The sequence below is a fragment of the Pyrgilauda ruficollis genome, unplaced genomic scaffold (genome assembly GCF_017590135.1).
Source record: "Pyrgilauda ruficollis isolate IOZ18807 unplaced genomic scaffold, ASM1759013v1 scaffold144, whole genome shotgun sequence".
Classification (NCBI taxonomy): Eukaryota; Metazoa; Chordata; class Aves; order Passeriformes; family Passeridae; genus Pyrgilauda; species Pyrgilauda ruficollis.
This window is the reverse complement of record NW_024512988.1, coordinates 175,637-195,806: the sequence shown is the minus strand read 5'-3', so window position 1 is coordinate 195,806 and position 20,170 is coordinate 175,637. Positions and strand designations below refer to the sequence as shown.

The window sequence follows — 20,170 nt, the reverse complement described above, 5'->3', positions numbered from 1 at the left end:
GTGCATGGATAAAAATCTTCTCAGTGCCTGGATAAGGATCATCTCAGTGCCTGGATAAAAATCATCTCAGTGCCTTAGACTGCCACGGTCCCAAGCTGTCCTTGAGGCTGAGGTAGTAGATTGAATAGTTGTGGAGTCTGGTCCTCCCTCTGAGCTAACTATACAATCTACTGTCTTTCCTAAGGAGACAGTCAGGTCTTCAGGTCTGCTCATCCACTTCTACACCAGCTGTGGGGGCAGGTGGTGCAAGTAAAGCAAATCCGTGCCCGTGACCGTCTGTTCTGCTCTGTGGAGGTGAGGTAGTAGGTTGTATAGTTTGGTGGGAGGGATTTGATCCCATTTCAGGTGATAACTATACAGTCTATTGCCTTCCTTAAAGAGCAGCAAAACCACGGAGCTCCCGAGGCATCGCTTCTTTTGTGGAGGATCCAAAAAAGCAGCATGGCATTGTTAAACAACTCAGTGGGTGTTTCTCTTACAGCATCCAGAATTGCATTCTTCCAGGAATTGCTTCATGCCTCAGGCACTGGTACATGGAGCCACCTGCTTCCAGGGAACCCACCTCTCTTTAAGATTCAAAAGAACCAGGGAAATGAGTTTGCACAGCAGCTTCCAGTGTTCAATTCTATTATTTTTTTGCAGGAGATAGGTTGAAGTTGTAAAGTGTTTAAATGTGTTGATCTTTTCTGGTCTGTCCTCAGGTCTGGAGGGGAGCAGATATTTTTGTGTAAATGGGACAGATGTGAGCTCATGATTTAATTTTTTTTGTACCCAGTTCTGAAGTTTGGGTTCAGAACCAGACCCAGGGGCAAGCTTAGCCTGTGGACTCAGAGCCCTGGGAGCTGATCAGATTTGGCTGCTTGGCCCCTGCTCAGGAAGTGCATTTTGTTTTGGACAAGTTCCCAGCCTGTCCCATGGAACAGAGTTAGAGGGTGGTTCTTTCTAATCTGATAATCCCTTATCAACTGAACTGCCTCACATGCAAACCCTGTCAGGGCAGTTTGGGGCTCTTGAGTATTTACATAGGATGAACCAATGATTCAGACTAAAATCTTTTCCTAAAGTGGAGACAGGTAAGGAGGAGACATGAGGCAAAAGGAGCAGGTTCTAATCCTTCTGGGTTCTCCCAGGGAGTCACCTGATGACAGACATGTGAGAAGTCATCACGCTTCAGAGCTCTGGCCCTTGGCAAGGGGCAGGGAACTGTTAACTCTTCTGTTTCTTAGGAGCAGATGGGACTATCCCTCTGCTGTTTTCCAGAGTAAGTAGGATCAAGACCAGGAGTGGAGCTGTAACACGAGCAGGGCTGCACCAGGAAGGACATTTCAGGCCATTATCACGACCATCTTACTGCCAGGGAGACTGTGAGATCCGAGACACCGGGGAGCGAGGGCAAGCAGAGGACACCTTCTCAGATGAAGTGGGAGGGAGAGAGCACCGAGAAATTGGAGCCCTCAAATTTTACCCTGAGCAAAGGCCCAGGGAGAGGCAGACCTGGCTGTCGTGGGAGTCCCCAGAATGAAGCAGCTCATTTCAGGCCCCTCTGCTGGGACAGGGCGTAGCTGGGACACAGCTGCTGGGTGGGGATGCTGCAGCTGCAAGCGGCGAAGGAATGCAGCCCTCTCTCCATAAATCTGGCTTTTCAGCAGTCCTGGCGACTTGCTGTGCAAAACTACAGCTTGGTCCTCTGAGCTGCATTATTACCCTCCAGCTGCTTGCTCAGGGGCAGGGCTGCTGCCCGCAGATTGCCTGGAAGGTACCAAAATAGCAGCAGAAGCATGGGAACAGGGCAGCATATCCACTTCATCTGGAGAGGTGTCCCCTGGAAAAGAGCTAATTCCACGTGTCCCAGATGGAATCCCTTCAGTCCCCCTCCATGGCATTGATATTAACTCAGAGAATCTCAAATAGTGGAACTGTGTAAGCTGGAAGCCATGAATAAAATATTACTGGAGATATTCCCTCGTGAAAATAAACTTGGTTTGACCTTTTTAAAACAGAGTCTTTTTATTGCCCTGAAGTGAGCTTGGCTGGTGAACTGGGACCTCTCGAGGGGTGATCACTGTTCCTGACTGACCAAAATCCTGGGTGTGAAAGGGAAGCCACAGGATGAGGATGTGGACCAGATTGAGTTGGCCAAGCAGCTGAGACATGTGTGTTGGCTGCCAGCAGGTGCTTTCCTGACACAAATTTTTTGCACAACTCCTACACAAAGCCAGACCTCCTTCCTCACCCTCAGTCAGATCAATGGCTGCAGGTTCGGCTCCTCTCTGCCCTGGATAGTCCTTGCTATAAACATGTTTATAATGTGTATACCAGCAAGAGGAGAACACAAGGTTCACTAACCCAAATAAATCCCATCAAGGGCTAAGAAACCAGCCCAGGTAATGTTTAGTTGCTTCAATGAATCCTGGCACAAAGGAAAGGGCAGCTTTGCCCGGCAGGAGGGTGGCCAGCCTGGCTGAGCTTACACCCATGGATCTGTGGGACACCCACCTGACTCACCAGCCAGGATCCCACAGCACATGGCACTGGGGCACCCACACCATCCCTGACCACAATGGCAGGGAGGAACAGGCACTTCCTTTTAGTAAAAAGGAGCCAGGAAGCAAGATCAAGAAAGGTGGGACCCTCTCAAGACACAGTGGGACAGGCTCCTGCACACGGCTGGTGCTGCCGGCTCCTGCAGCCCGGGCTCGGGACACGGGAATGTGGAGCTGCAGGGCAGCTCTGCTGGGAAAAGCAGCAGCAGGAGGATGGGGAAAAGCAAAAGGCAAAGTCAGGTACCAGCATCACTCCAGTGCTGATTCGAGGCCCTTGCCCCTTATGCTGCTCCCTGATGGATGTTCTGAGGTGAAAATGCTGCAAAAACCCAGAATCTGGAGACTTACACTTATATTTAACTTTTTTCTGTGCTGCAAAGATTAAATCGTGTTTAGGGTGTGAGAGGTTTGTGCTGGGCTTCCTAAAACAGGGAACCAGATGTGCTCCAGCCATAGTTTTTATTTCTTGTTTTGCTCTGAGCCCTTTTTCTCTTGCTTCCCTTGCCCAAGAATTCCTGGTGGGAACACATTTTTACTTTACACTCAGCTGGATGCTCAAGAAAAATTCCCTACGTCATCCTCAATCCCCATGGCCTCCTGCTGCTTTTACAAAGGTTTAAAAACATCAAGTTACACCCTTACAAAAAGCAGCACATGGATGCTTTTGGAAAGCCAAAAAAACCCTTCAAAAGCCAAAGAAGTCATGCTTTTTTTTAAGCAGTTCTATGTAAGAACATAATGAAGAGCATTTTACAGGTATAGTAAATAGCTCCCAGGTGTCCAGATCCCCCAGAGAGAGTGAACAGACTTTCACAACAGGATTTATTCAGTGCATGCTCTGGGGATGCACAGGACAGAACAGCAGTGGAGGATGTGAGTAATGGCCCTCAGGTCATCCTCCAATCCCCATGGCCTCCTGCTGCTTTTACAAAGGTTTAAAAACATCAAGTTACACCCTTACAAAAAGCAGCACATGGATGCTTTTGGAAAGCCAAAAAACCCCTTCAAGAGCCACAGAAGTCATGCTTTTTTTTAGCAGTTCTATGTAAGCACATAATGAAGAGCATTTTACAGGTATAGTAAATAGCTCCCAGGTGTCCAGATCCCCCAGAGAGAGTGAACAGACTTTCACAACAGGATTTATTCAGTGCATGCTCTGGGGATGCACAGGACAGAGCAGCAGGGGTGGATGTGAGTAATGGCCCTAGGTCATCCTCCACCTCTTCTGTAAGAAATGAAAGGTTGCAATGTCCAGAGAAGGGGCTGCATCTCCCCATTATCTTCCTTCCATCTGTCTGCAGAGCTTGGCACATGTTTAACACACCTGACTGGGAACCCTCAGGTGAAGGGAGGAGAGACGTGGGGTAACAAAACACAGTGGCCCAGACAATGCCAGTGGTCCTGCAACGGGCCCAGGAGCCACCAATAACCTCTAACAATGTCACTTGTACCTCTGGAGCTCAGACTGTACCAACACAAGTGGGGACTTGTTCTCCTTGACCACACACACACAAGTTACACATCAAGAGGAATCTGTATCTAAATTCAAATACACTGCAGTTATGCAAAGAATGAAGCCATGCAGGGAAAAGCTACATGAAGGAGCTGGTGGCCTCTCTCAGCTCTGAAGGTTTCTCTTCTGTGCGAGCACACAGGTGCAGGCACACGCGTAAAATAAATCTGTGGCTTGGGAGGAGGCAAGGGCTGCAGAGTGTGAGGAGAAGAGGGGGAACAGCTGGGTAATACTGGCCAGAGCTCCACCAGAACCAGGAGGAAACAGAAATCCTCAAAAAGCCACTCTATTTTGACAAGAAGGGAAAGAGGTAAAACTTGTCCAAAATTGAGATGGACACACTGGGAGGGAAAAGAGCATTTCTGTTGGAAAAAAAAACAAAACACCAAAGCCAACCACTGCGTTTCATCTACAAACACCAAAGCCAACCACCATGTCTCATTGTCCCCAAGTCACCCTGCTGTCCCCGGGGTCAGGCTGTGGCAGGGCCTGCCAGCCACACGGGCAGATGGGTGGGAGAACTCAACACTTCCAGCCTGGAAATGGAAGAGAAGCCAGGAAAAAGGAGAAGCATCCAAGGTCACCAGCATTATGGCAAACACCCTCCTGTCCTCAGGTCTCCTCAGGAAGGGGACAAAGTTCCCCCAGCATCAGCCTTGGCTCGCCGGGGCTGCAGCAGAGAAGGCAGCGTAAGGAGGGAGCGTGTGAATTGTCCAAGGAGCCTCCTGAGCCTACCAGGGCTGCGGAACAACCAGCGCTGACAAAAGCCTTGCTGAGGGGTGCAGGGACAGCTGAGGAACACCCTTCAGAGCAGAAGGCCCACCAGGATGGCACTGGGGAGGAGGAAGAGCGAAAGGCCCAAGCAGGTACTGGGGGCTCCTCCTTTGGGCAGATCCACACTTGTCTGGTCTGAGTTTGTCTCCTGTTCTTCTGTGTCCAGGGCACCTGCTGGAGGAAGAGAGGAAAATGTGGAGTTAGAGGGCAAGATCTGGCACAAGAGAAGCTCCCACTCATGCAGGTGTGCCATGATGTGCCCCGAGGGTCCGTGAGGCAGCAGAGCTCTGGTCCAGGGAAGCTGTGCGTTAGTGGGAGCAGGCTGTGAACGGGACCATGCTGCAGGGATGAGACATCCAACCATCCAACCAGGGTTAGAGGAAAGAGTGAGGAAAAGTCTTGGTGCCACATACAAGAGGAGGATCCAAAGGACCAGTCTGACACTGCTCCTCCCAAGCCCTCTCCATGCTGCTTGGGGATCCCTGAATGTCCGAGTGTCCATGCCAGGACAAACTCCACGGTTGCCTTACCTGAGAGGGAGGTCTGGAAATGGGGGCTCGGCCCTTTTTTGTCTTTGGAGGATGATGTTAAGCGCAAGAACGTGGGCTCTTCAGGGCTGAGGACCACTGACTTGGAGGGAGTTATGAGCTCAGCTCTATTGAAACCTAGCTTCATCTCTGGAACAGCTTGGCTGAGGGATGGAGATGGACTGGGAAAGGCTGATTTCTCTTTCCCATGCTCTTTGGCACCTTTCTTTATTTCTGGGACTGATCTGGGGCTGAAGGCTGTGCCCATGCTTTCTAATAAGGCTGGATCCTCTGTAGTGAAGGAGCTAAAAGGTTCTCCAGTGTCTGCCTCTGGAGATACTTTATAGTCTGGGTCTAAGCTGGGCTCAAAGGAAAGAGTGATGCTGGTTGCTTCAGTAGGATCAGGTCTTTCTGGTTGTGGCTTTGTGGCTGTGGCAGTTTTCAGTTGTGTCGTTGCTGTTGTGGCAGGTGCTAGTGTTGTAGCAGCGAGTTTTGGCTTAGCTACCGTTGGGGTGGATTTTGGTGTGGTGGGTGTTGGCTTGGCCATAGTTGTGGTTGGCTTTGGCTTGGCTGTAGTGGTGGTTGTGCTGGGGTTTGATGTGGAGGGTGTTAATTTGGTGGTGGTGGTGGTTGTGGTGGGTGTTGGTTTGGTGGTGGTGGTGGTTGTGGTGGGGTTTGGTGTGGTGGGTGTTGGTTTGGTGGTGGTGGTGGTTGTGGTGGGTTTCAGGGAGGTGGGTGTCATCTTGGTGGTAGTGGTGGTTGTTGGCTTAGTGGCAGTGGTTGTTAGGGTGGGTTTTGGTGTGGTGGGTGTTGGCTTGGCCATAGTTGTGGTGGGCTCTGGCTGGGCTGCAGTGCTGGTGGCTGCTGGCATGGTGGGTTTTGGTTTGGCCATGGCTGTGGTGGCTGCTGGTGCTGTGGGTTTTGTCCTGGCTGGGGTTGCTGTTGGGAGCGTGCTGGCAGGTTTTGGCTTGGCTGTGCTGAAGGGTGCCTGTGCTGGGGGTTTGGGCTTGGCTGTGGTTGGGAGTGTGGCTGTGGGTGGTGGCTTGGCTGTGGTTGTGGTTGGAAGTGTGGTTGTAGGTTTTGGCTTGGCTGTGGTAGACACCGGTTTTGTGGGTTCAGATTTGGCTGTGGTGGACACTGGTGTGGGTTCTGGTTCAGCTGTGGTGTGAACTGGTTCTGTGGGTTCTGGTTTGGCTGTGGGTTCAGGTTTAGCTGTGGGCTCTGGTTTGGCTGTGGGCTCTGGTTTGGCTGTGGGTTCAGGTTTGGCTGTGGCTGTGGGCTCTGGTTTGGCTGTGGGTTCAGGTTTAGCTGTGGGCTCTGGTTTGGCTGTGGCTGGGGTGGATGGCCTTGCCTTTGTTGTCACAGAGGCCGGAGTGGTCTCTTCTACAACGAGTTCTGGTGAGAGATGAAAAGTGCCGTGGGTTAGGGCTGGCTCAGCTCACCTCCATGGATCCTCTGCACTGAGCAGGACCAGCAGAAACCAACGAGGGGCTGAAACAGCAGCCAACCCCCCTCAGGTCACTCTGGGCCATCCCCCACTCTGGGGTTCCCAATGTGGAGACATCTCATGGCCCTCACAACCTCCTGCCATGCAAGGGGCAAATAATGCTGCCTAACTGGGTACAAGCCCCTCCTTAGCTTAAGGCAGTTGTCCTGTCTCATGGTCCAGCCCTGGAACTGAAGTTCAGAGGCTTCCTGACAGCTCCAGGAGGGTTCAGAGCTCAGACCAGTCCAGGTCTCAGTCCCAACAGCCCCTCCAGGGCTCCCCTCACTCACCACACAGGTTGTTCACACAGACTGTGTCCATGGGGCACATTTCGCACGAGGGTCCTTCAATGTAGGGCTTTTTGCCTTTCATGTTACCCCTGGAAGCAGAAAATGCCAAGATAAAGAAGACATGAGGAAAGGGGAAACACCCATCCCAGAGAGGGGGCTGATTCAGCTGGGATATCCCAGCCAAGGCAAAACTTGGGATTAATGTAGCAAAGAGGTCTTGGTGTCCTGCCACGGCCTGTCAGGGCCATTTACTCACCAGCCTGACCCCAAGGCAGCTAAAGCCAGGGCAGACAACTCCGTGCAGCAGATCCCTCATCCCCTCAGAACAGAGCAGGGGATGGATATTGGGACAGGGAATTCTGTCTCACTTTGCTCCAGGCCCCAGGAAGGTCTGCAGCCACTGGCTGCTCTTGGTGCTCTCAGCAGCTCCAAGACAGTGGTGCCAAGGCTGGTCCCAGGGCTGGGAAGGGGGTACCCAGCTGTCCTCCCACATCCAACCCTTCCTGCTGCTGCAAAAGGACTCCTCCACCCCAGGCGACGGCAGCAGGAAGAACAAGGCCTGGGGCAGGGAGGTGTTTGTACCCTCAGCTACTGCCACCTCAGCCTTGAGCAGCTCTTGGGCAAGAAGGTCCCTCCCTGGGTGTGTTCCAGGAGTTGAACCAGCACTCAGCAGCCACAATCATGGGCCAGGACCTCCAGACAACCCTTCCTTAGTCTGGGACCAACCCAAGATAACAGAAGCATTATTTGCAACTTCTATTTCTGACCAAGGACAAAGCCTGCTGTGACATAAGCCAGGGCATTTCCAGCACAGAAACCCCGCTGAGATACACCAATCCATGCAGGGCCTGGGACTTACGGAGGATAATAGTTGCAAACAAGCAGGTGCATGTTCTCTGTTTCAATTCCATCAATCTTCTCACAAAAATGTGCCCCACAGCCGATCTGATGTGTATTTGACCAGACCACCTAAGGCAAAGACCAGGGTGGAGGTGAGGGGATTGGGTGAAGGCAACTTGTCCCCTGGCTTAAAGGCTGCTCCAAAGACCTCCTCATCCCACAGAGTGTGCCCCAGATCCCACATCCCCATGTTGCTTTGGCATTCAGGACCCACCACCATCTCTGCTCCTACCGAGTCTGTGAAGAAACACTCAGACTTCATCTCTGTGTCTGAGAAAATCTGGCACCCAGCTCTGCTGAGCAGCCACCCCTCCACCCCAGCAGCTGGTACCTGGGTGTAGTGGCCACACATCTGCCCGGGGACACACGTGGATGTTGTCAAGTTGTAGAATTTCTCCTCCCCGTTCCAGTCTTCCACGGCGAATTCTAGTTCCAGGGTTGGGGCCATAGCAAACAGGTTTTCTCCCCGTCGGCCTCTCTCCTTGTTGTGGTCCCAGATGCACTTCTCTGCATAGGATTGAGCAAGGGCCTCCAGCTCCTTGTCCCAGGTCTGAAAGGAGCTCAGTATCAGCACCCAGGGAGGGACACTGGGCTCTCCAACAGGAACAAGGCACTCACCAAGCACCCTGCACTGTCTGGCTGCAGTTTCCCCATCCATCAGGAAAATTCAAACCCCTACCCAAGAGAGTCCTCAGGAGAGGGGAGCTCCATGGTCAGTCCCAGCACAAGCCTTGGTTTATGGGTCAAACAGGAGAAGGTCAGGGCACCAGTACGACTCTCACAACATCTCCTGGAGCTCATCTAACACCATCATGGAGCATCCTCAACTCAGTGTGGAGAAACCATGAAGTCATGGAAGAAAGAAGGAAACCCACTGTGGGTCAGGCCAGAGGGGTCTGGGGCCATCCCTCCTCACCCAGGGTGGGGATAGGAGGGGAATGGGACACACCTCTCCTGGCAGCTGAACAAAGCCTGGGAGCACAGGCTCCTGGGAAACATCATCTGTTTGCCTGGAACCCAGACGTGGCCGCCTGGCTGCCAGCCAGGAGCCCCCTCTGGAGCAGCAGCGGCCCCGCCACCAGCTGAGCCCCCGGCCACAGGGAGGAGAACAAGGAGGAGGAGGAGGAGGAGGTGGAGAGCTTTTCAAGCAGGGATGCATATGGGGAATCCTGCACTGCAGCTGTTTGGACCATCCTTGATGGAGAGAGCAGCTTGGCTCTGAAGGCAGCCCTGCAAACAGGGTCCTGAGGGGGACCTTCCTGGACAGAGCCAGGGCTGGATCCAAAAGGATCCAGACAGGAGGGCATGTCACCACTGGGGTGTCAAGGGGATGAGGACAGGCCTGGAGGCACTGGGGGGAGGAAACACCTGGCTGGCACACAGAGTGTTGGTTCACCTCCCACCATGGCCCCAAGCCACGCTGACAGAGAGGGCTGGAGACCCAATTTGAGGAACACACACCCCTCTCCCTCTGACACAGAGCTGGGCTCCATAAACGGGGGACTCACACCTGCAGATTTGCCTCATTAGTAAAGTGGGCTTAGGCTACAGATTCCCCCCCGTTCAACCAAATATTTCCAAAGCAACCAGCCCCATGTTCCAAAAGGAGGCACAGAGTGACCTCAGCCAGGCACAGTGCCACAGCAGCAGGTGAACCCAGAGGCAAACCCAGCCCAAGCAAAGTCCCAGGAGGGAGGTGAGGATGGTGTTCTCATGGAAAACTTCTGCTGAGGAATCGTCAGGGCTGCTAAACATTTGCTGGGCTTCAAAATGAAAAAGCCTTTGGCTCCAGATCAAGAGCAGGTCCTGTGTGCTCGAGCAGGAGCAGAAGCTGCAGAGGGAGCATTTCAAAGCACAGGGGCTGCAATCAAAGTTTCAGCCAGGAGCAGCCCCCACAGGTTTGGAATCGACTTAAGGACCCTGAAAGATCATTTATCTCAGGTTTTCTCTAAGACTTTGGCTCCAAAGCCCTGATATTCTGAGTTTGCTGTGCCTGGTGGGTTTGATGGGATCATGGTGCTGAGGGTTCTGGCTCTGTCCCCTTTGAGTCTGCAGTCACTGGTCAGGCCATCTCCCCCTGAATTTAACTTTTTGTTTCTTCTAATTGTTAAGCTCCCCTTTACCAGCCCAAAAAGGCTTTACTCATTCTGGGCAACTACTGGGCCAGCCAGGGAGGTGTCCTCCAAGCACACTGTGACCCAAAGAGGAAAGGACTCCAACTCTCCATGATAAACAATTATCCCTCTCTGTGTGATTTACAAACAGTGAGGAAAAATCACATGTGGTGCAAGATAAAACTTCATAGCCAAGTTCTAATCAAATCAAGAGTCTGAACAAGACAAAAAGCAGCACCAGCACCAAGCTTGTTTTTGGTCCTACTACAGGTCCTACTGATGATGGGACTTGATTTCCCCAAGCAAAACAGAGGATCCTGCATCACTAAGACACCAAGTCACGGTGAGGACTAGGAGTGTGATGAGCCCAAATAACTGAAGGACCTAGACTGACAGGGTGACATTCCCTCCGCTAAATAAAAGGACCTTCACCTGCAGAGGAAAATACAGAGCACTGTGTGATGTCCCACACAGCAGGATTCCCCCACCTCTTGGAAAACCATGACGAATTCTCCAGGTCATGGCACCTGTGGGGAGGAAATGTATTTATTAGAGTTTTGAAGCCATGCAGAACACACCCATCTCACATATCGGCCTTGATGGAGAGGCAGCAGTGCCAACGAACATGCAGGGTCCTCTCCCTGGGACAGACCCTGTTCCTGAATCCCAATCCCTGGACTGGCATTCTTCATCCAAGCCTCTGCTGTTCCAAACCTCAGCCATCCCCTGAGCCCTCAGTTACGGGTCCTGTCTTCTACCTCCTATTCCATTCCTCCTAATCTGTAACAACAATCCCACAGCAGCTGACAAAGCCCTGTTTTCACACGGGTCTTCCCCCGTGCCTGGAATGCAGCTGCCTTAGAAACAAAGGCAGCAGGATGCAATTGCTGAGAGCACTTTGCAGCACAGCAACTCCCCAGACAGAGCCGGAGCCCACCTCGGCTAGCCCCGTGTCTGTGATGGGGGGACAGCATTTGGCAGCTGAGGAACATCCCCCTGGGCTGCCAGACCTGCTGGGAACAGGGGCAGGCAGAGGGCTGGTGCCTCTTCCCTGAACCATCAGGAGAGGAAGAACAGGGTACAGAGCTGAGCTGGCCCCAAACCGGAGAGCTGGGAGTCTGTGGCTGCCCTCAGGGCTGGCTGGAACAACCAAACCGTGGGCTCTGCGGGGACAGGCTGTGCTCCGTCCCCGCAGACACCTGCAGGGTTCATCCTCCGTGTCCGCAGCCCCCGCGCCGGGGCCGGCCTGCCCGAGCCCCCCGGGCTGCTCCAGCCTCGGCTCCCCATCTGCGATTGTGCAACCGCCCGGCCCGGCTCCAGGGGCTCCGCTGGGATCGCAGCCTGTCAGAGAGGATCAGCGGGTGGGCAGCTCTGGAGAGCCGAGCCAAGTTAATCACACGCTGCCGCTCTGCCTCCCCCTCCCCTCCCCACTCCCCAGGAAACGCTTTGTTGGTTTCCCTCCGGTTTTGGACCACACGGATCACCTCTCTCACCACAGCAGCTCTCCTACTGCCCCCCAGATCTCTGAGCTCTGTGTATTACTTGGTCCTTCACTAGCTCTGGGGTCAGCCGTGCCCTCAATTGTCCAACAGTTCCTGCAAGTGGGATCTGAGGCCAAGATCTCAGCAGATTTTCAACTCAGATGGTCAAACCAGAGATTCCCATATATTGCTAAGGCAAATCTATCTCTTGATGGAGACACCTCCACACATTTGCTGTTGGATCTCTGGAGACCTGGAGAAACATCTAGAAAGCATCAACACTGGTTCCAGCTCCTGCTGACCAGCTCACCATGGCCTGGCTTACAAGGAACAAGGCAGTGCTGAGGATTTTAGAACCATGGAATGGTTTGGGTTGGGAAGAACCTGAGATCCCATCTCATTCCAACCCCTCTGCCATGAGCAGGACACCTTCCACTAGAGCAGTGCAGGTGCTGGTGATGTGGAGATGCAGGGCCAAGCTCCCCATTGACCCTGGCACTACAGCACCCTGGCTGAGCCCTGCAGGAGATAGCGTGGCAACAAGGATGAAGGAAAATGGGATACACAGAGCTTGTGGGGAACAGCAAACAGCCCTGGAGGAGTCATCACCAGGGCATGTGGCTACGGGGAAACGTGAGTAAGAGCTGATGCCTTTGGCAAGTGCAGGGCAGCTGCCAAAGGGATGCAGGGCCATTTCTCAACTCCAACCTGCTCTGACAGCTTCTTCTGGAGCCAGTGTCTGAAGCATCAGGATTAGCAGTGCAAGGTCCAAGCCCCACCCTGGGGCTGAGACACTCGTGTCCAGCCGGCATTAGGTAAGTGTGTGTGGAATGCAGCTTTCCTTCTGCTCGCTCAAGGAACCCGTCCCCCACCCCAGGGAGCAGCAGCCACTGCACGGGGACAGGGACAGGAGCCACACACCAACACCTGACAGGCTCTGCTCCAGCCTGCTGGCCCCACTCTGCAGCACAAAGTGACCAAGCCTGGGCTCTACTGACTCACGTCTCGAGGGTCTCCAGCGGCGCTGGCCGGTGTCTAACGAGGCTCCTGCACTGCTGTGGGAGTAACAGGATCTCTCTCTTTTCTCCCTACTCGCCTGGATTTATGAGCTCTGGAGGAGTTTATAGTCTTCCACACCATTCATTCATCCATTCTATTATTTAAAAATGCTGGGACACAAGTGTTGACTGGGAATCCCCCTGAGCTGGGCAGGGTGCGAGTGGGGTATTGTCCAAACCAGTACAGTGAGTGCCAAGGAGAGCTGAGGTGAGGGAGGCCACCCCATCTGTGACTCATCTGATTGTGTCTGTCACCACAATGCCTCAACAGCTGCAGGAACAGCCCCATTCCCACCCAGTTCCACCTCAGCAGGTCACTAGGAACACCAGACTCTCTGAGGAGGTCCCAGCCTCCTGCAGCCCTTCCAAGGATCTGTGAAACTGGAGCTCAAGATGAGGAAAAAGACCAGGGCTCACTTGCAGCTCTTTGGCCAAGGTATCAAAACCTCCCCTTGGCCATCTCAGTTTTGCCATTGTGGGTTTCCCACCCTGGCAGTGCAGAGGTTGTGAGCACCACTCCCCTCTGGCAGCTGAAGACAAGAGTTACTCTGGAAGCCGTGCTGCAGACTGGCCCTTGGCAGATTGGGCCAAAAGAGATTCCTTACTCCCAGGAGAACTGCCCTCCTGTTTTAGTTTTGTAGATGGTTGCAATGGCCTTGAAGGGCAACACCTTTTAGCAAAAAGGAGCCAGGAAGCAAGATCAAGAAAGGTGGGTTCTCCCCAGACCCTCACAGGACATTGTGGTGGCAGCCCGCAGGCAGCGGGGCTCCTGCACACGGCTGGTGCTGCCGGGCAGCAGAGCCACCAGTGACCTGTAACAGCATCACTTTTATCTCTGGCGCTCAGATCGTACCAACACATGTGGGGATTTGTTCTCCCTGACCACACACACACACAAGTTGCACATCAATCAGGATCTGTATTTAAATTCAAATACACTGAAATGATGCAAAGTATGAAGCCACGCAGGGAAAAGCTACATGAAGGAGCTGGTGGCCTCTCTCAGCTCTGAAGGTTTCTCTTCTGTGCAGACACACACGTGAAATAAATCTGTGGCATTGGAATGACTGAGGGATGGGACATGTGCCAGAGAGTGAGAGGGAGGAGGAGAGAGGGAAGAGGCATGGGCTGCAGGGTGTGAGGAGGAGAGGGGTGAACAGCTGGGCAATACTGGCCAGAGCTCCACCAGAACCAGGAGGAAACAGAAATCCCAAATAGACTCTCTATTTGGACAAGACAGGAAAGAGATAAAGTATGTCCAAAACGGAAAGAAATACACTGGGAGGGAAAAGAGCATTTCTGCGGGAAACTCCTCCTGACAAACACCAAAGCCAACCACTATGCCTCATCTGCAAACACCAAAGCCAGCCACCATGTCTCATTGTCCCCAGGTCACCCTGCTGTCTCCAGGGTCAGGCTGTGGCAGGGCCTACTGACCACATGGGTTTGTGGGTGCGTGGTGCTCAACACTTCCAGCCTGGAAATGGAAGAGAAGCCAGGAAAAAGGAGAAGCATCCAAGGTCACCAGCATTATGGCAAGCACCCTCCTGTCCTCAGGTCTCCTCAGGAAGGGGACAAAGTTCCCCCAGCATCAGCCTTGGCTCGCCGGGGCTGCAGCAGAGAAGGCAGCGTAAGGAGGGAGCGTGTGAATTGTCCAAGGAGCCTCCTGAGCCTACCAGGGCTGCGGAACAACCAGCGCTGACAAAAGCCTTGCTGAGGGGTGCAGGGACAGCTGAGGAACATCCTTCAGAGCAGAAGGCCCACCAGGATGGCACTGGGGAGGAGGAAGAGCGAAAGGCCCAAGCAGGTACTGGGGGCTCCTCCTTTGGGCAGATCCACACTTGTCTGGTCTGAGTTTGTCTCCTGTTCTTCTGTGTCCAGGGCAGATATGGAAGGAAAAGAAGACAAGATGAAGTCAGAGTAGAAGATCCTCTTTAGTGAAGGAGCTAAGAGGCTCTCCATTGCCTGTCTCTGTCTCTGGTGATGGGTCTATCTTGGGCTCACAGGAAAGAGTGATCCTGGTTGCCTCAACAGGATCAGGTCTTTGTGCTCTGGCTTTGTGGTTGTGCCAGTTTTTAGTCATGCCTTTGCCACCAGCATTTGTGGCACATGCTGGTGTTGTAGCAGCAGATATTGACTCAGCCAGAGTTGTGGTGGGTTTTGACTCAGCCAGAGTTGTCATGGGTTTTGGTGTTGTGGGTTTTCGCCTGGCTGGGGTTGTAGTTGGGAGAGTGGTGGCAGGTTTTGGTTTGGCTCTTGTGATGGGTTTGGGCTTGGCTGTGTTTGACAGTGTGGCTGTGGGGATGGCTTGGCTGTGGTTGTGGTTGGAAGTGACTTTGTGGATGGTGGCTTGGCTGTGGTTATGGTGGCCTCTGATGCTGTGGGTTCTGGGTTGGCTGTGGCTGTGAGTTTTGGCAGGGCTGTTAGGGTGGATGTAAGAGATGCAGAGATGAAAAGTGCCGTGGGTTAGGACTGGTTCACCTCCACAGATCCACGCAGTGAGCAGAACCAACAGAAACCAGTGAGGGGCTGAAACAGGAGCTGAGCCCTCTCAGGTCACTCTGGGCCATTCCCCACTCTGGGGTTCCCAATCTGGAGACATCTCATGTCCCTCACAACCTCCTGCTCCACAAGGGGCAAAAAACGCTGCCTAATGGAGTACAAGGCCCTTGACCAATCCTCCTCATCTTGAGGCAGTTGCCCTCTGTTAGGAGCAGCAATTGCTCCTAACATGGTCCAGCCCTGGAACTGAAGTTCAGAGGCTTCCTGACAGCTCCAGGAGGGTTCAGAGCTCAGACCAGTCCAGGTCTCAGTCCCAACAGCCCCTCCAGGGCTCCCCTCACTCACCACACAGGTTGTTCACACAGACTGTGTCCATGGGGCACATTACACACGAGGGTCCATCCCAGTAGGGCTTTTTTTTCTTTATATTACTCCTGGAAGCAGAAAATGCCAAGATAAAGAAGACATGAGGAAAGGGGAAACACCCATCCCAGAGAGGGGGCTGATTCAGCTGGGATATCCCAGCCAAGGCAAAACTTGGGATTAATGTAGCAAAGAGGTCTTGGTGTCCTGCCACGGCCTGTCAGGGCCATTTACTCACCAGCCTGACCCCAAGGCAGCTAAAGCCAGGGCAGACAACTCCGTGCAGCAGATCCCTCATCCCCTCAGAACAGAGCAGGGGATGGATATTGGGGCCTGGGACTTACGGGCGATAATAGTTGCAAACAAGCAGGTGCACGTTCTCTGTTTCAGTTCCATCAATGATCTCACAATAACTGCTCCCACAGCCAATGCGAGTTGTTTCTGCCCAGACCACCTAAGGCAAAGACCAGGGCTGAAGGTGAGGGGACTGGTTGAAGGCAGTCTCTCCCCTGGCCTTAAGTTCTGCTGGAATATCTTCCTCATCTCCCAGCACGTGCCCCAGATCCCCATCCCCATGTTGTTTTGGCCCTTCCCCCTTGCCCCTGTCTGAACCACCTTCCCAAGGTCATATATTCCAGTGCCACAGCTCTCCTACCATATAGTCTACCCAGGCAGAGCATCACCACCTCTGCTATGGTCTTGGAACCCTCCATCCATCCATCCATCCATCCAGTTGCCACCACCATCTCTTCTCCTCCTTGCTCCCACCCAAGCTGTGAAGAAACACTTGGACCTCATCATTCCACCCAAGACAAGCTGGCACTGAGCTGGCACTGCTGAGCAGCCAAAAAAATGGCTGCAGGGCTTGTCTCATAAAAGTTCTTCTCCAAAGGGCACTCATGACTGACACCATGCCCAGGTCTGCCTCTATCATTGTGAATCCCACCTGGTTCCCTGTCCTTTTGCAAAGATTTTAGGAGGAGCTGGGGCAGTGGCCCAGCTCCTGTCCCAACAGGCCCTCCACCCCAGCAGCTGGTACCTGGACGTAGTTCTCACACGTCTGCGTGGGGACACACGTGGATGTTGTCAAGTCGTAGAATTTCCTCTCCGCGTTCCATTGTTCAATGGCCAATTTTACATCCAGGGTTGAAGGTGTAGCAAAGAGGTTTAACCTGCCTGGGCCCCCGTTCTGGGACCACTTGCACTTCTCTGCATGCTTTTGAGCATCAGCCTCCAGCTCCTTGTCCCAGGTCTGAAAGGAGCTCGGTGTCAGCACACAGGGAGGGACACTGGGCTCTCCAACAGGAACAAGGCACTCACCAAGCACCCTGCACTGTCTGGCTGCAGTTTCCCCATCCATCAGGAAAATTCAAACCCCTACCCAAGAGAGTCCTCAGGAGAGGGGAGCTCCATGGTCAGTCCCAGCACAAGCCTTGGTTTATGGGTCAAAGAGGAGAAGGTCGGCACCAGCACAACTCTCACAACCTCTCCTGGAATTCATCTAATGCCATCATGGAGCATCCTCAACTCAGTGTGGAGAAACCATCACAGTGCTGAGGGTTCTGGCTTTGTCCCTGTTGAGTCTGCAGTCACTGGTCAGGCCTTCTCTCCCTGAATTTTTGGCTTTGTTTGCTTGTTAAACTCCCATTTACCAGCCCACAAAGGCTTTACTTATTCTGGGCAACTTCTGGGCCAGGCAGGAAGATGTCCTCCAAGCACACTGTGACCAAAGAAGGAAAGGGCTCCAAATTTCCAGGACAAACAGTTGTCCTTCTCCTCCCCATGATTTGCAAACAATGAGGAAAAATCACATGTGGTGCAAGATAAAACTTCATAGCCAAGTTCTAATCAAATCAAGAGTCTGAGCAAGACAAAAAGCACCAGCTCTAGAGCTCAGTTTTGCTCCCACTGCAACCACACATGTTGTGGGACCTGGCTCAATTTCCACAAGCAAAACAGGGGATCCCTCACATCCAAGGCAGCTCTGCACAAGGCATGGGGAGGAGTAGGAGCATGATGGGCCCAAATAACTGACAGACTTGACCAACATGTTTGAAGTTGATGCAAATACAGAGCACTGTGTGATGTCCCACACAGCAGGATTCCCCCACCACCTCTTGGCAATGACAATGCCAAAGTCTCCAGGCACCTGCTCATGGCACCTGCTCATGGCAGGGTCTCACCTGCCCTTCCTGCCATCACAGGGACCTCCAGCAGGCACTCAGGTGAGTGAGAGCTGCATCACTCTCATGGAACAGCATCTGGGGACTCACATCATGCTTAGGAACTTCCAGAAAATGACCAAAGACACTCCAAAGGTAAAGGAAACTCTTCTCTTTAGAGGCAGTTTAGGGAATCCCTCCATTAACACCTACTTGTAACCCTACATGAGAATTGCTCTGCCTTCCCTAAGGAACTCCCTGATCCCTCCTCGTGTTAAGATCCAGCCTTGGACCACACAAACACCCCAATATTCCTCTGTAATAAAAGCCACTTACCATCTTCATCATAGCCTTGGCAGGAGGAGAGACCTGGGAGCGATATTTATTATGCTCATCCAAGATGATCTTCTTTTCTTCATCACTCAGGCACCAGCTCAGCTCCAGCACTGAGAGCACCAGGAGGACGGGAGGAAGACCTGAGCTCAGCATCGTGCAGGCAGCTTCTGCTCTCAGCAGCCCACGGCTCTGGCAGTCAGATTTAAAGCACCTCCCAAGAGCCAGGAACACCCAACAGCTTGAAGACTGGGGAGGAAATGTATTTATTAGAGTTTTGAAGCCACGTGGGACACACCCGTGGCACATATCAGCCTTGATGGAGAGGCTGCACTGGGGCTGGTGCCAACATGCATGGTCACTCTCCATGCCTGAATCCCAATCCCTGGATTTGCATTCTTTATCCAAACCTCAGCCATCCCCTGAGCCCTCAGTTATGGGTCCCTTTGTTTACCTCCTGTTCTTTTTCTAAAAATCACAGAAGCTGGGGTTGGAAGGGCCCTCTGGAAATCATCCAGTCCAACCCCTCTGCAAGATCACCTGGAACAGGTGATACAGGAACATATCCTGGTGGGTTTGGGATATCTCCAGAGTGAGAGACTCCATAACTCCCTGGGCACCTGTTCCAGTGCTCTGCCACCCTCCATGGAATTAAGTTTTTTCTTGTCTTGAGGTGGAACTTGTATTTTGAGCTTATGGCCATTGCTCCTTGTCCTGTTGCTGGGCAGAACTAGAGTCTGACACCATCCTCTGACACGTCCTGATATATTTATATGGATTGATGAGATCCCCCTCAGTCTTCTCTTCTCCAGACTAACCAGGCCCAGCTCCAGCAGTCTCTCCTCATCAGAGGGCTGCTCCAGTCCCATAATCTTTATGGCCTCCATTGGACTCTCTCCAGTAACTCCTGTCTTTCATGGAGACCAGAACTGAACACAGATATGGCCTCCCCAGGGCAGAGCAGAGGGTAAGGATCTGCTGATCTGCTCACCACACTCTTCCCAATGCTCCCCAGGATCCCACTGTCCCTCCTGGCCCCAAGGCACCCTGCTGGCTCATGGTCAACTCATGGTCCTTCTCTGCAGAGGTGCTCCCAGTAGGTCACCCCCAGTCTGTGCTGGTACCTGGGGTTGTCCCTCCCCAGGTGCAGGACCTGCACTTGCTCCTGTTGAACCTCATTAGGTTCCTCTCCATCCAACTCTGCAGCCTGTCCAGGTCCCTCTGAATGGCAGCCCGGCCTTCAGGTGGATCAGCCACTCCCCCAGTTCTGTACCACCATCAAACTCAGGGTCCATTCCATCCCTTCACCCAGGCTGTTGATAAAGAAGTTGGGTAAGACTGGACCCAGTACTGATCCCTGGGGAATGCCACCGACTACAGGCCTCCAGCTGGATTCTGCTCTGCTCACAACCCTCTGAGCTCAGCCATTGAGCCAGTTCTTGATCCACCTCACTATCCATTCATCCAACTCACATTTCCTGATCTTATCCATGGGGATGTTACAGGACACAGTGTCAAAAACCTTGCTGAAGTCAAGGTAGACACCACTCACTGCTGTCCTCTCATCAACCCATCCTGCCGTGCCATCATAGAAGGCATCAGACTGGTCAAGCAGGATTTCCTCTTGGTGAATCCATGCTGACCACTCCCAGTAACCTGCTTTACTTTCAGGTGCCTGGTGACCTTCAGAATGAGCTGTTCCATCACCTTTCCAGGGATGAAGGTGAGGCTAACTTGCTGGGAATTTCCCAGATTCTCCTTATTGCCCTTTCTGAAGACAAGACTTAACACTAGCTTTTCTCCAGTCATTGGGCACCTCTCTCATTCTCCAGGGTTTTTAAAAGATGATGGAGAATGGCTAACCAACAACCTCTGCCAGCTCCCTCAGCACCTGTGGGTGCATCCCACCATGGACTTATGAGTGTTAAGTCTGCCTGGCTGATCTCTCTCAACTTTCTGTGATCAAGAGGAAGTTTTCCTTTCTCCATCCTTCATCTCTTACTTCCAGCGTCTGGGATTCCTGAGGGCCACTCTCAGCAGTAAAGCCTTAGGCAAAGAAGGTTTTGAGTAATTACACCTTCTCTGTGTCTTCTGTGCCCAGGACACCCAGTGGATTCAGCAGCA

At 52.8% G+C, this 20,170-nt stretch overlaps 1 protein-coding gene across 8 annotated transcripts in view; it reads right to left on the bottom strand.

Annotated features, from left to right (window-relative positions):
* Positions 1-4,065: 4,065 nt before the first annotated feature.
* PI16 (peptidase inhibitor 16) overlaps positions 4,066-20,170 on the bottom strand; it is a 17,435-nt gene continuing 1,330 nt past the window's right edge. Inside the window, exons 3-7 of one of the 8 annotated variants that reach the window (XM_041460473.1) lie at positions 18,050-18,295; positions 8,365-8,583; positions 7,993-8,102; positions 7,134-7,222; positions 4,066-5,004 (exon numbers count right to left, since the gene is read on the bottom strand). In XM_041460473.1, the coding sequence (XP_041316407.1) occupies positions 4,862-5,004; positions 7,134-7,222; positions 7,993-8,102; positions 8,365-8,583; positions 18,050-18,202 (714 nt within the window). In that variant the 5' untranslated portion in view covers positions 18,203-18,295 and the 3' untranslated portion in view covers positions 4,066-4,861. Of the gene's footprint in view, positions 5,005-5,360; positions 5,971-7,133; positions 7,223-7,992; positions 8,103-8,364; positions 8,584-13,648; positions 14,558-15,533; positions 15,623-15,895; positions 16,006-16,590; positions 16,804-18,049; positions 18,296-20,170 lie in introns of those variants that run through there. The other 7 variants (XM_041460474.1, XM_041460475.1, XM_041460476.1 and 4 more) reach the window with 7 other exon arrangements.